Source organism: Taurulus bubalis (genome assembly GCF_910589615.1).
Source record: "Taurulus bubalis genome assembly, chromosome: 4".
Lineage (NCBI taxonomy): Eukaryota > Metazoa > Chordata > Actinopteri > Perciformes > Cottidae > Taurulus > Taurulus bubalis.
In genome coordinates this window covers 3,957,475-3,970,012 of record NC_136592.1, presented here as the reverse complement: position 1 = coordinate 3,970,012, position 12,538 = coordinate 3,957,475, and the positions used below count along the sequence as shown (strand labels likewise).

The window sequence follows — 12,538 nt, the reverse complement described above, 5'->3', positions numbered from 1 at the left end:
GGAAAACAATGATGTGTTTTCTCCCAAATTTGGGCCTGTATTGTAACTGCTTGACGTCTCAGGATGTCTCTCTGTATGATTGTGTGTTTTTTGCCACTAGAGGGTACGGTGGGACCATGTTAAGGGAACATTAAAATACATCATATGTTGCAGAGATCCGCAATTGTGTTATTCATTTGTCATCATGTCAGAATACAATAACAGCATTTTAATTGGATTCTTTACTTTTATGAACGATCCCATTATTATTTTTGCTGGATTATGCAACAACGGGCTTCTGTCTGTATTATTTTAACACTTCACAGTGAATACAATCTGCATCTTATTTCCATGTGTTGGGTAGTAGTAGTATAGTAGGAGACTGAAATATCTCAACAACTGTTGCATGGATCATTCGTGGTCCCCAGAGGATGAATTGCATTTACTGTACTGGCACCGACAGTTCAAAATGAATACTTTAGTTTTAGACTAAATCGCCAGAAAACTAAGCACATTCCCATCTGCCTCCGCTGTAGTTTGTGTTGAGGGCTTATTAGCAAATGTTTGCATGCATCACTAAACTGGTCAACATTGTAAGGATTATAACATTAGCATATTGTCTCCTGAACATATTCCATGTATTCATGATAAAAAAAATACATATTCCACCAGGTTTCTTTTCACACGTTTGAAATCATGTAATGATAGCAGCTTAAATAAATAGGCGACACATTTCCCGGTAACTATACAGTGTTCAGAGAGATCAGAAAACAAAATTTGTTCTGGGATGCCCTAAACAATATGTGGTGTGGGCCTATTAGCTCACATCTCTCTCTGGTAGTGTGCTTCTGGTTGAAGACAGGTGACATTTGAAGTCAAGTATTATTCATAGAAGCGCATAACCAACTGTGCTGAGAAGCTCAAAATACTTGTACTCGAGTCAAGATTGAACTGACATTACAATAATAAAAACTGACTGGTGTCCACTGAGAATCCAGAAGCAGCCACATCATTATTATTTCAACTGTCAACCCCCTCCCTCCTGATCTGCCTGATAATGGAGGCCTCGTCAGCCTCGTCCACGGTCCCGTCAAGGCTTAAAATGATCGTGGGTCGACTGAATGACTGAATGACAAAGAGGCCCCAGGGTCCAACCACGGCATGAAGGGTCCAGCTGACATCTCTGTTTTCTTTCTTTGAGATGACTCGGCCCGTCCGAGTTATCCCTCCATATCCCCAGAGGGAGAGAGAGGAGACGGCGGCAGACACGCTTTGGCACTCTGAGGGAAGCCAGGCGGGGCTAAATATATTTCCTCTGGGTTTGTCTAATTCACAAACCTCCACCGCTTCCTCTCCTACTCCACCTGCACCGCAGAGCGAACCTGGAATGGTTTCATCTCGATTGCACGTCAGATAAAGCTGCATGTCCATTCCTCGTCGAATGGCCGGTTTTAATTTGGCCTTTTGAAGTCCGGTTCCCGGGTTCCAGACCTCGTAGTGACCACCAGCATCTTCAAATAGAAGTGAACACCAAATGGATGATAATGGAGTCTCATCCCTCGCTCATTTCCAAAACACAAGCTGCAGTCTGCCTTTGCCTCTCTGGAATCCATTCGACCACACTGCACAACAATGCAAAAAACTAATTTGCCTATGAATTAAATCATGATTTGCTAACAATTTGCATATAGTTCAGAAGAATGCCTGGCGCGGTGGATTCGCCCGGCCCTGCTGCTTCCATCATGTCTCTGCCTTTTGTATTTGAATTCTCTTCTGTGACCTCCAGAGAGAAAAGAACGTAATCAGCGGTTTCAGTTCCTCTCCGCATTTACAATCGGCGTCACGCAGTCAGTAATACAAGAGAGGTCAGTGGATCACAAAGTAGCCTGACCACAGTGGTGTGAGGTGTAACCCCCCTTGTGTGCAACACTGCAGGTAACCTTACAGCAGCAGGAGGAAGAAACATCACAGCTGTTTAATGTCATTAAAATACCATTATGTGGCCGCCCTGGTGACGATGATGGAAGTCATTGATTTTCCCACCCGTTGACGATATTCATCAATTTGTCGACACATGGGAAGCGGCTTGTCTTGGCATTTCAAGATAAGTGTTTCCTGTCACGAAACAACATGGGGGCCGTTCTGCGTGACGAGTCGTGTTCGGTCGGAGCAGCAGCCGCTTTCCATCGATTTGTAAAAGTATAGCAGTCAGCCTCCGACGAGCAGGGTCTTATTCTCAGGACCCGAAGGTCTCACAGATAAGATGCGGTCATGTTAATGAAGGTGAAATGATGCAGCCCGTTCATTGCATTGTCAAGAGGGACAGCATCTCTTTTCTGATTGGCCTACAGTGGGACACGGTGCTACAGGCTCTCTGCTGGCTTTTGAGTACTTCTGCAATATGCACACGATGCCCAGGCTGAGAATAAAACAACGTGGTCAATCTGAATGGAAATATATGAAATAATCCTGATTGTGATCCTCTCAGATGTCGCAGTGAGCGTGCAATTTTTTTTCTATTACATTTGTTTTTACAGATTTATTATCATGATGGATTAACTTCAATGTAACACACGCTCAGTTTGATTAATAGACCCCGACATCAAAACTCTCCACGAGCACTCTCTCTGAAACTCTCTGTGCCTGGAGCAAAACGCATGTAACCTTCACACATGCAGATAGGCCTGTTGACTGGGAATCGTATTGAAAAAGTGTCTGTCAATTATCTTTCTGCTATATTATGCATTTGGCTGGTAATTGGAATCGAATTGGAAGGTAAAGGGCTTTCTTCTTCGCTTGGAGAGGAGAATTGTATGTGTGAGCCATCAGGGCGGGCTAGCTCGGGTCAGCTCCTGAGCCATCAATGTCATTAAAAGGTCCAGAACAAAGAGTTATGTTGTGTTTAAAGCTGTGTTTGTTTTAAACTCCACCATTATCCGTTGACACTTATCGGTTTCAGGGTCACCCAGGTACTGGAAACACCTTCTGCCCTGAAGTAAACCATTCAACAGCACCAGTAATAGTGGCCTTTAAAATGAACACAGAGTTCTGTGAACGCCTCAGTCTTCATCAAAAGTAACCATGATGCGTTTCATGCAGTGAAGGCAGGATTTAATGCAGGGCTGTTACATTTGATTGTTTTTCGCTCAACCTGAAAAAGTAGAAATTGTGTCCCTATAATTCTTATTCTTGTGATAAGTACACCTCGTGCCTTGGCTGGAAAAAAGTTGTATTTCCCCTACTCTGTGAATATCTTCTCTGCTTCAATGATCTCCTCAAACAGCATTCAATTTCTATGTAATATAATATTGTACAGTTATTGTCATTTGTATGACTATTTAATCGTTCATACGTGTTATATGAACAATTCAATAATCATTTTGCTGCTACTGGGCAATATAATCTTCATTACAAACACTAGAATAATCTCCAGTTACTGGTAATCATCAACATTGTGAGCTACAAGAAGTATCAAAATGTCAAAGGTCACTGCAGCAGGACTTATTATAGCAAGCCGGAGAGGACCTGAGTCATCCTCCTGAACCTTGACTCACGCGGGCCGGTCATCTCTCCAACATGACTCCTGCAGTCCAGAGCCGCTGCTTTAGCTGAGCATGCAGCTTCTGGTGAAGGTTGAGCGTAGCATTTTGAGATAAAATCGCCGGATTCAGGTGACCTTCAGTTCAGGAACACGGATAATGAAATGCTCCGTCGCTGACATGTTGCTTTATTGGATCAGGACGGGTTTCAGCTTTTTGCAAAGGTGAACGGTGACCTCACTGCTCTCAGGTGCAAACTGCATTAAGGCTATCTGCGGGATCTTCCGTCCACCATGAAGCAGCTTCTTAATGCACTCTGGCTGCTACAGTCGCCCACGGCTGTTGGAACAATTTAATCTGCCTCAGATTCATTTAGTCATCTTTTTTACATTTTTTTATATCCAATGCAATTGACTTTTAAACTATTAGTCAGCCATGGCTCATCGACAGTTGTATTATATTGCATTCTGATGCTATAGTGGTGGTAGTGGCAGCAGATTATGTACTGATGAAGTAAGAAATGATCGTGGACGGACTGCCGTGCATCATGGTTGTGGAACTATAAGGTGAAATATTAAAGCTTGACCCTCTATAAAACACGGTGTCTGGCGCCTGTTGCTGTGATGTAGTATCAACACTTCCCTGCCAGCTCCTTTCAGCCTGTGAGATCCCCTCTGGCACGCCATGTAGGTCACTATCACAGAGGCTCGCAGTGTGGCTCCTTATTGTTTAGACCATTACACTGCGGTCAAATCACTTTCCAAACTTATGATTTGAACTGAACGCCATGCTGCATAATTATGGGCGGATTATGAGTCCCTTTGTGATTGTTTTGGTCTTCTTACTGACTGAGGAGGATAATGCGCGTGTGTGTATGTGTGTGTGTGTGTGTGTGTGTGTGTGTGTGTGTGTGTGTGTGTGTGTGTGTGTGTGTGTGTGTGTGTGTTCTGCCGCAGCAAACTCCATAATAGTTTGGGTGCTAATGGCTTCATGCTCAAATACCTTGTGTATCACATGTTCTCCAAACACCTATCGACTGCCTGCTGACTCCTCCCCCCTCGCCACTCTTAACGGGCCCTAAGTGTATCGCCGCCTGTCAGCTGCTGCTATGCTCGCAGACAGCTTGAAGGAGTTCAACTTTAGTTTTCTTTGGTACGACTGTACTTGTAGCCACCAGGGACTGGCCAGTAAGGCAGATGTAACCAACGATGGATTTAACTCTCCACCCACGTCTTACACGTAGCAACTCAAACAGCCAGGCTTTAAACAGATCTCATGTTTTTTAGACTAATTACAGCCTTAAATGTCACTCCCATAATCAACTTTGCATAGACGAGGCCATCCGTTGTAGCCTTTAGTTCTCCCTGGACAAGTTGCAATCTCGACGTGTTCAAAAAGAGTCCAGACTGTGGGAGGCTGCTGCGAGAGAACCAGCGACAAATTAATTAGAGGTAGTCTAGCTTTTCTCATTTCGGATGCTTTTTGCACACGGCCACCGGCACGGGCTGTCGACTGCTGTTTTAGGGTTTTAATGTTGGTATTGTTTATATATTTTAATTTTTTTATTTTCTGCATGCCACTTTGTCATAATGTTGTGTCTTTGTTGTCATTTTGAGTCTCTTTGTTGTTATTTGTCCCCCATTTGTCGTCGGTGTGATTCATTTTTGTGGTCTTTTTGTGTCTCTCACTGCAACTGACTTGGTCTCTTTGTAATTATTATGTGTCTCTATATTTGCTTCTCTGTCGTCGTTGAGGGTCTCTTCCTGTTGGGTACGTGTCTCTTTGAGTGACATTCAAGGCCCGGGGGACCCCCACACAGTAAGCCCGTTCAGTGATCCATCCCTGGCATTACGTAAAGAATCCTAAAGACTTCGTCCCTATGGTGTCATCACACGGTTGACATTTGTAAGTTTCAGTGAAATGTCTCAACAACGTGTTGGGCTTCACAAGCCTGCAGGTGCAGTAGTATGTGCAGCAAGATCATGGTGACGCAATGAATGATAAAAATATCTTTAGCCTCTTTACAAGCAGCGCAATAACTGTGGATTAACGTGAAAGTGTGTGATGTCTGTGGAGCCGGGAAGGTCACGGCTGTTTGGAGAGCAGCCAAGAGTCTGACATTCGGCCAGCACTGATCCGCTGCTCTGTGACTTTACTGATAATCCACCGCTGGAGAATGAATAGAGGCAGGTGAGGGGGAGAGGTACGGCAATTATATACCATATAGGTGTGTTTTCTTAAAGGTAAAACAGTAAAGGTCAAACGACCCTTTCATGGATTCCCACTACCTTATCTCATGTTCCAGTGATGAGCAGACGCTCTGCTGTCTCATCGCGTAGCACAATAATCATCCTGAAACAGAAGAGAAGTGCCGCGATAGCTTAGCAGTACACGTCAGGACCTATTTGGTTTGAATCCAGGCCACGACTTGTCATCCAGTCTCAGGATCATTTCTGTCACTCTGGACAGGGGAAGTAAGATATGTCCACCTATACGTTTCATTCATTGTTGCAGTTGTTTCATCTTTAAACAGAAAACGTGTGTGGTTCATCGACGACTTATGGTTTAAAGGTTATTCATTTGTTGTCATGTCTAAAATACATGGCTTAACAAAACTTGTCATTTTTATGAATAGATGCTGAATCTTTCACTGCTGGCTGTTTGTATTTTCAGTAATATCTTCCACTAAGCACCTTTTTGTTCCTTCTTTTTTTCTTTGCATTTAATGTCTATAAGGGAAGCGCATAAGACTTCTTTTGTTACTTCCTATAAGGCTATAAGAAGCTCAGATTATGCGAGTTATAGTGCTTTGATAATGTGCTGGAAAAGCAACTGCAGGGTTTTCATTCTCAACATAATTGTGCTAAGTGCGAGGTATGATGCTGTGTACTCACTGGTGACCATTTTCTCCTGTATGATCGTATGCATGCGTCAATGGGGGTCGGTGGGCTGTCAGTAATGGTAAATGGACCCGTATAGCACTTTTCTAGTCTTCCGACCACTCAAAGCACTTTAACACTACGTGACATGACATCATTCACCCATTCACACCCTGATGAGAGGAGCTACCTTGAAGGAGCCACATCAGGATTACCATTCATACACCGTAGGCGCAGCTACAGGAGACATTTAGGGTTAAGTGTCTTGCTCGAGGACACATCGACATGGGCTAGCGGAGCCGGGGATCGAACCGCCGATGCTCTGATAGAAGGACGACCCTGCTCCCAGTCACCCAGTCAGTCATCGTGAATAAGTGCAACGTCCACTCTCTTTTTAGCTCTGCTTTTGGTCTCCACCTGGCTCTGAGAAAACTATTTTCACCGAGTTGCTATCTTGATCCGTACCTTTGGTTTTACCAGACAACCCTGTCTCCTAAAAATATGTTCCACCAGAACTAATACGCATTCTTAATTACGTTTGGCCGTTACGTTAATACATGCATTCTTAAACGTAATTAAGAATGCATGTATTAGTTCTGGGGGAACGTCATTTTTAGGAGACAGGGTTGTACTAGATGAACTTGCGGAAACGTCTGCCTGGTGTTTCTGGCGTCAACGAGAGTGGTGAGGGTGAACCAGAACAGCAGCGCCGCGGGGCGGGACAACCAAAACAATGTGCTGAAAGACGCCATATAAAAAGCCCCACAGCGCCGAGAGGAACCGCAGTCAATGATGCTTTGAGCACAATGCCATGTATCCCCGCTCAAAGTCTCAAAAAGTGGGCAAATAAAACTGCACGACTCAATATTACCCACAAAAAACATGTTTTTTAAATGTTTTATTTGTTTTTACTGCACCAGGTTCTTCCCATTATCTGCCTGCTTGAGTACTGCTAATGCAACACGTGACACTGGACGAGGTCAAAGTGTCTCTCTGGCTTTGGCTATTGGAAAACAAGAACATTGTGTATCATTAAAGTTACACAATGGGGACAGTGTCTTTCTGAAACCAGAGGGAGCCGGTTCTCCATAGTTTACATGTCGAAGTGTTGCAGCCCTCTGCTCCTTAATTAAGGATGGGTGAAATGCAAAAAAATGAAAACACATGGTGATGGAATTTGTCACAATGAATAAATAACACAAGTGAAGTGTGCACAAAGTAAGAAACACGCAACGGCATAAAACACGGTCCTAATAAAAGCATGCGCCACAGTGTCACGGTTGCGTTCGTTTATTCTGCGAATATTCTTGTAATCTTGTGCAGCCCCTTTTTTGCACAGTCGCGTGACCTCCCAGCGCATCATTACTGCGCTTATACAGCGCGGGTTTGGTGGCGCTACTCGGGGCTGCAGTGTCTCATCAAATTCACTCCGGCCAGGGTTACAATTAGAAACTTTGCCGGAGCTCAGGGTTCACTGAACTGACGCTCCTGGGATGCGGAGACCGCTCCGGAGCCGCGCGCCCGCGGAGCGCACGGACGCGCACGCGAGGAGAGAGAGAGCGAGCACGGGATCTGATGAACTCCTGAAGGGAACGAGGAGGTAAGACCGGGAGGGAGGACCGGAGACTTGGAGGGAGGACCAGGGACTGGGAGGACCGGAGACTGGGAGGGAGGACCATAGACTGGGAGGACCGGAGACTGGGAGGGAGGACCATAGACTGGGAGGACCGGAGACTGGGAGGACCATAGACTGGGAGGACCATAGACTGGGAGGACCAGAGACTCATAAACCCCCTGCTCATCACAAGGAGCGTCTGGGGTTTGACTTCCAGAGAGAGGATTGCACTTTTTGTATTTCTTTTTCTGCATCCCTCTCTGATGTGGGACATGCATCGCTCCACCACAACACGTGCGTAGATGTGAGTTCTTTCTGGCTTTTTCTTGTATTTATATATTAATAATTTACAAATATTGTGCTGAATTGTTTCTTTGCAGAAAAGCGAGAGGAGTTGTGTCAAATAAATACACAATGTGCAGTGTTTTCTTATGTGAACCTTTGTGGCACCCGTTGATGGTACTATCGTTTTTAAACATTCCTGATATCAAACGCAGACACCAAACTTAATTCAAGATAGTAATAATTACATTTATTGGTGAGACTTGTCCGTTGCTTATATCTTTGCATTGTTAGGGGGGCTAATTAAGCCATTATTTAAATGTTGTTTATTGCAATTTTCACCATCACAGATGGATCACAAATACCAAACAACTATGTTTTCTTTTATCCAAAAAGAGAATATTGTCCTTAGTGTGAGTAGCGTGGTTGCCAGGTCTTGGTGTTGGTGTAAATCCACTAGTCTGGAGACCCCCATGCGCACAAAGGGCAATCTTAGCATCTGTCCGAGCGAGAAAGAGAGAGAGAGAGAGAGAGAGAGAGAGAGAGAGAGAGAGAGAGAGAGAGAGAGAGAGAGAGAGAGAGAGACCTACCCACTCTATTGCTCAGAACTATTCTCTCAGCCTCCTTATGCAAATCCATGCAGATGAATATGTTGCACCAACTTCACGCAAAAGGCTCATAGATGTGTTTCTCCTTATCTCCCTCCCGCAGCCGGCCTCCCATGTAGCTGCGTGACAGACGCTGACTCCTTGGCGAGGGTCAGAACAATGAACGCCTCCTGTGACCCCGCGGCCACGGCGTACCAGCTGAGCTCCGGCTGCGACTGGCTGTCTCCTCCCCACTGTAACCGGACGGCGGCGGACGGCGGAGCGCCGCAGCTGCCCACCTTTTCCACGGCGGCCAAAGTCCGAGTGATCGTCACCTTCATCCTGTGTGGCGTTTCCACTTTCTGCAATCTGGCTGTGCTGTGGGCGGCCAACGACAACAAGCGCAAATCCCACGTCCGCGTGCTGATAATCAACCTGACTGCGGCCGACCTCCTGGTCACCTTCATCGTGATGCCCGTGGACGCCGTGTGGAACATCACCGTCCAGTGGCTGGCCGGAGACCTGGCCTGCAGGTTCCTGATGTTCCTGAAGCTGCAGGCCATGTACTCCTGCGCCTTCGTTACGGTGGTGATCAGTCTGGACAGACAGTCGGCCATCCTCAACCCTCTGGCCATCAGCATGGCGCGCAGGAGGAACCGGGACATGCTGGCGGTGGCGTGGACCTTGAGCGCCTTGTTCTCCATCCCTCAGGTAAGGCCAGGTGACACCGGTTGGACTAGACAGGTCGTCAAAGACGGAATTCGGAGAGAAGTGGGTTTTAGGAGATGATGTGAACTCTCACTCTCTCAGGTAATAATAATAATAACTTTATTTATATAGCACCTTTTAAAAACAAAGTTCACAATGTGCTCTACAGAGAAGCAAAGAAGACGTAACTTAAATATCAGTAAACAAAAAGGACCTTACCATAAAGGCAACGAATACTACGATAACCAAAACAAACAAATAAATAAAATATACAAACAAAACCAGGGGAACAAAAGAACAGCATAATGGATCATAAAAGGACGACATCACTTAAAAGCAATTCTATAAAAATGGATTTCAAGAAGCGATTTAAAAGAAGTTTAAAGTGTTCCTCCACGTCTTCAGATCATCGGATCTGCACACATTATCTCAGTTATTTCCACCCATGCTAGAGGAAATGAAACATCTATATCCACGCTTCATCATGCTCTCTACATTCTCTGTGCATTTACATAAAATATGGCAATTCGTATGCTGTGATGCAATAACAACCGGCATGTTTCAGGGGCCCCAAATGGTGTCGGTGTTGGGGATTAGTGGCTCCATCAGTTCCACAAGGGTATCCCTAATCCTAACTGTATCAATGCCCCACTGTAAACAGTGGGGCATTTGGCAGTCTAGCATGTAACATGTTGATCGGGTTCATGAGGGGAAAATAAAAAGCTGGTGATCCGGTGCAATCCAATCTCCAGACAGAATACATCCAATGGCAACATGTTGAAATGCTCAATAGTTTAAATCAGAAATTGCTGCAATATCAACACAGATGCAAATAGATTACATTTGAAATGATTGCAAATGAATCTGCAATTATGTTTTTATAATGAATACTCAAAAAAATGATAATCTCATTTCAAGCAGAAACACATACACATTCGCTGTTGCTTTAATATTTTTCTTATAGCTTAGTCACATGGATATTTTGCTTTTGGACAGTTGGCTGGGGGAGAAAAGCATTATTATAATAAACTACACACCATCAAACACTGGCATTTGGCCTACATTAATGCAATTCCCCTGCTGGGCTATTTGGTCAAACCAACATACCGCTTTAATCTTTCCATCACACCTCTGCCGAACAAACGAGGCCAAGAAAGCACCGCATGACAGCTAAAAGCTATCCTTATGTTTTCCCGTTTTAATTCCACAGATGTTCATTTTCCATAATGTGACGATCACATATCCATCGAACTTTACCCAGTGCACTACGAGGGGCAGCTTCATCACCCACTGGCAGGAAACGGCGTACAACATGTTCACCTTCTCCTGCCTCTTCCTGCTGCCGCTGGTCATGATGATCATCTGCTACACCAGGATCTTCATCCAGATCTCCAAACGGATGACGACAAGGAGCTGTGAGTTCACGGCTGAGCCCTTTTCTGGACCCCGAGTGGGTCAGAAAAAGACCTATACATTAATAACAGGGTTCTTACGCTCATGGAAAACCTGGAAAAGTAGTTGGATTTTAAAATGGTTTTTCCAGGCCTGGAAAAGTCCTTGAAAAAAATTAAATCCCAAAAGTTTTGGAAAAGTCATGGAAATGTGTTATATATATATATATATATATATATATATATATATATATATATATATATATATATATATATATATACATATATATATACATATATATATATATGTATATATATGTATATATGTATATATATATACATATATACATATATATACATATATATATGTATATATATGTATATATGCTTTTGAAAGAAAGACGCTCAAAATATAAGCAGGCATACATACAGGCATCTATATAAATGTTTATTCTTTAATCAAACTATTGTCTCATTCATTTGTGTCATTTAAGGTTTACTGTATACTTTGTATTCTCAATGTTAGTTTAAATACTACATTTACTCACTTTTTACTGTTTACACCCAGATTTCACTAAATGTTTGGTCATGGAAATTTGGTTTAAAGTCATGGAAATCCATTGGTCAAAATGTGTATAAACCCTGTAATAACCACGTTTCTTGCTCAACATGCCATCCATCCATTAACACCATCTCTCTCTCTCTCTCTCTCTCTCTCTCTCTCTCTCTCTCTCTCTCTCTCTCCTCCAGTGTCCTCCAACGAGCCGCATCTCCGTTGCTCCAAGAACAACATCCCCAAAGCCAGAATGAGAACTCTGAAGATGAGCATCGTCATAGTGATCAGCTTCATAGTCTGCTGGACTCCGTACTACCTGTTGGGTTTGTGGTACTGGTTCTTTCCGGACGACCTGGAGGGCAAAGTCTCCCACTCCCTCACCCACATCCTGTTCATCTTCGGGCTGTTCAACGCCTGCCTAGACCCCATCATCTACGGCCTGTTCACCATACGCTTCCGCAAGGGGCTGAGGAGCTGCTACCACAAACCCGCGCCGATGTGCGACCGGGAGATGAAGCGCTCTGCCGCTGCGTTTCCCTCTAAGAGAGGGATGAGGACCGTTGAAAAGGACATCGACTGGGGACGGGCTGAGTCCAGATCCTCTGACGGCAGGCCTCTGTCCAGTCGAGTGGGAGGCGGACAACCGTGCCACTTCAGTGCTGAGAGCACGATATGAGTAGACTTCACACGCTGGTTCACCTTTTAATTCAAGGTTTTGACGTATAAATGTGTATTTCACAATCACACCTTAACGTGCATGCAGAATAAGTCTGAAAACCTTAAACAAAAATATCCATCACTTTGACGTGTCTCTGTGTGTGTCGCCTTTGGGGCTGTCCATCTTACTTAGCGCCTGCATAGCGTCTTTATGAACCAATACGACACAGAGCTGTTTGATGCTTTGTGTGTGGCTCCTTTTCCGAGATGAGTTCGTTCTTTACAATATGCATTTGCCATTGTGGAAACAGCTTCGGCGTGTCGCGCGTGCAGCTACACACACTG

General features: G+C 44.4%; 1 protein-coding gene across 1 annotated transcript; it reads left to right on the top strand.

The window, feature by feature from the left end:
* Nucleotides 1–8,921: 8,921 nt before the first annotated feature.
* LOC306735884 (gonadotropin-releasing hormone II receptor-like) lies at nt 8,922–12,212 on the top strand (the record flags this gene model as incomplete). Its single annotated transcript, XM_079217453.1, is given in 4 exon segments — nt 8,922–8,972; nt 8,975–9,592; nt 10,800–11,004; nt 11,731–12,212. Coding segments are annotated over 4 exon segments (1,356 nt in total).
* Between the last annotated feature and the right edge of the window lie 326 nt (nt 12,213–12,538).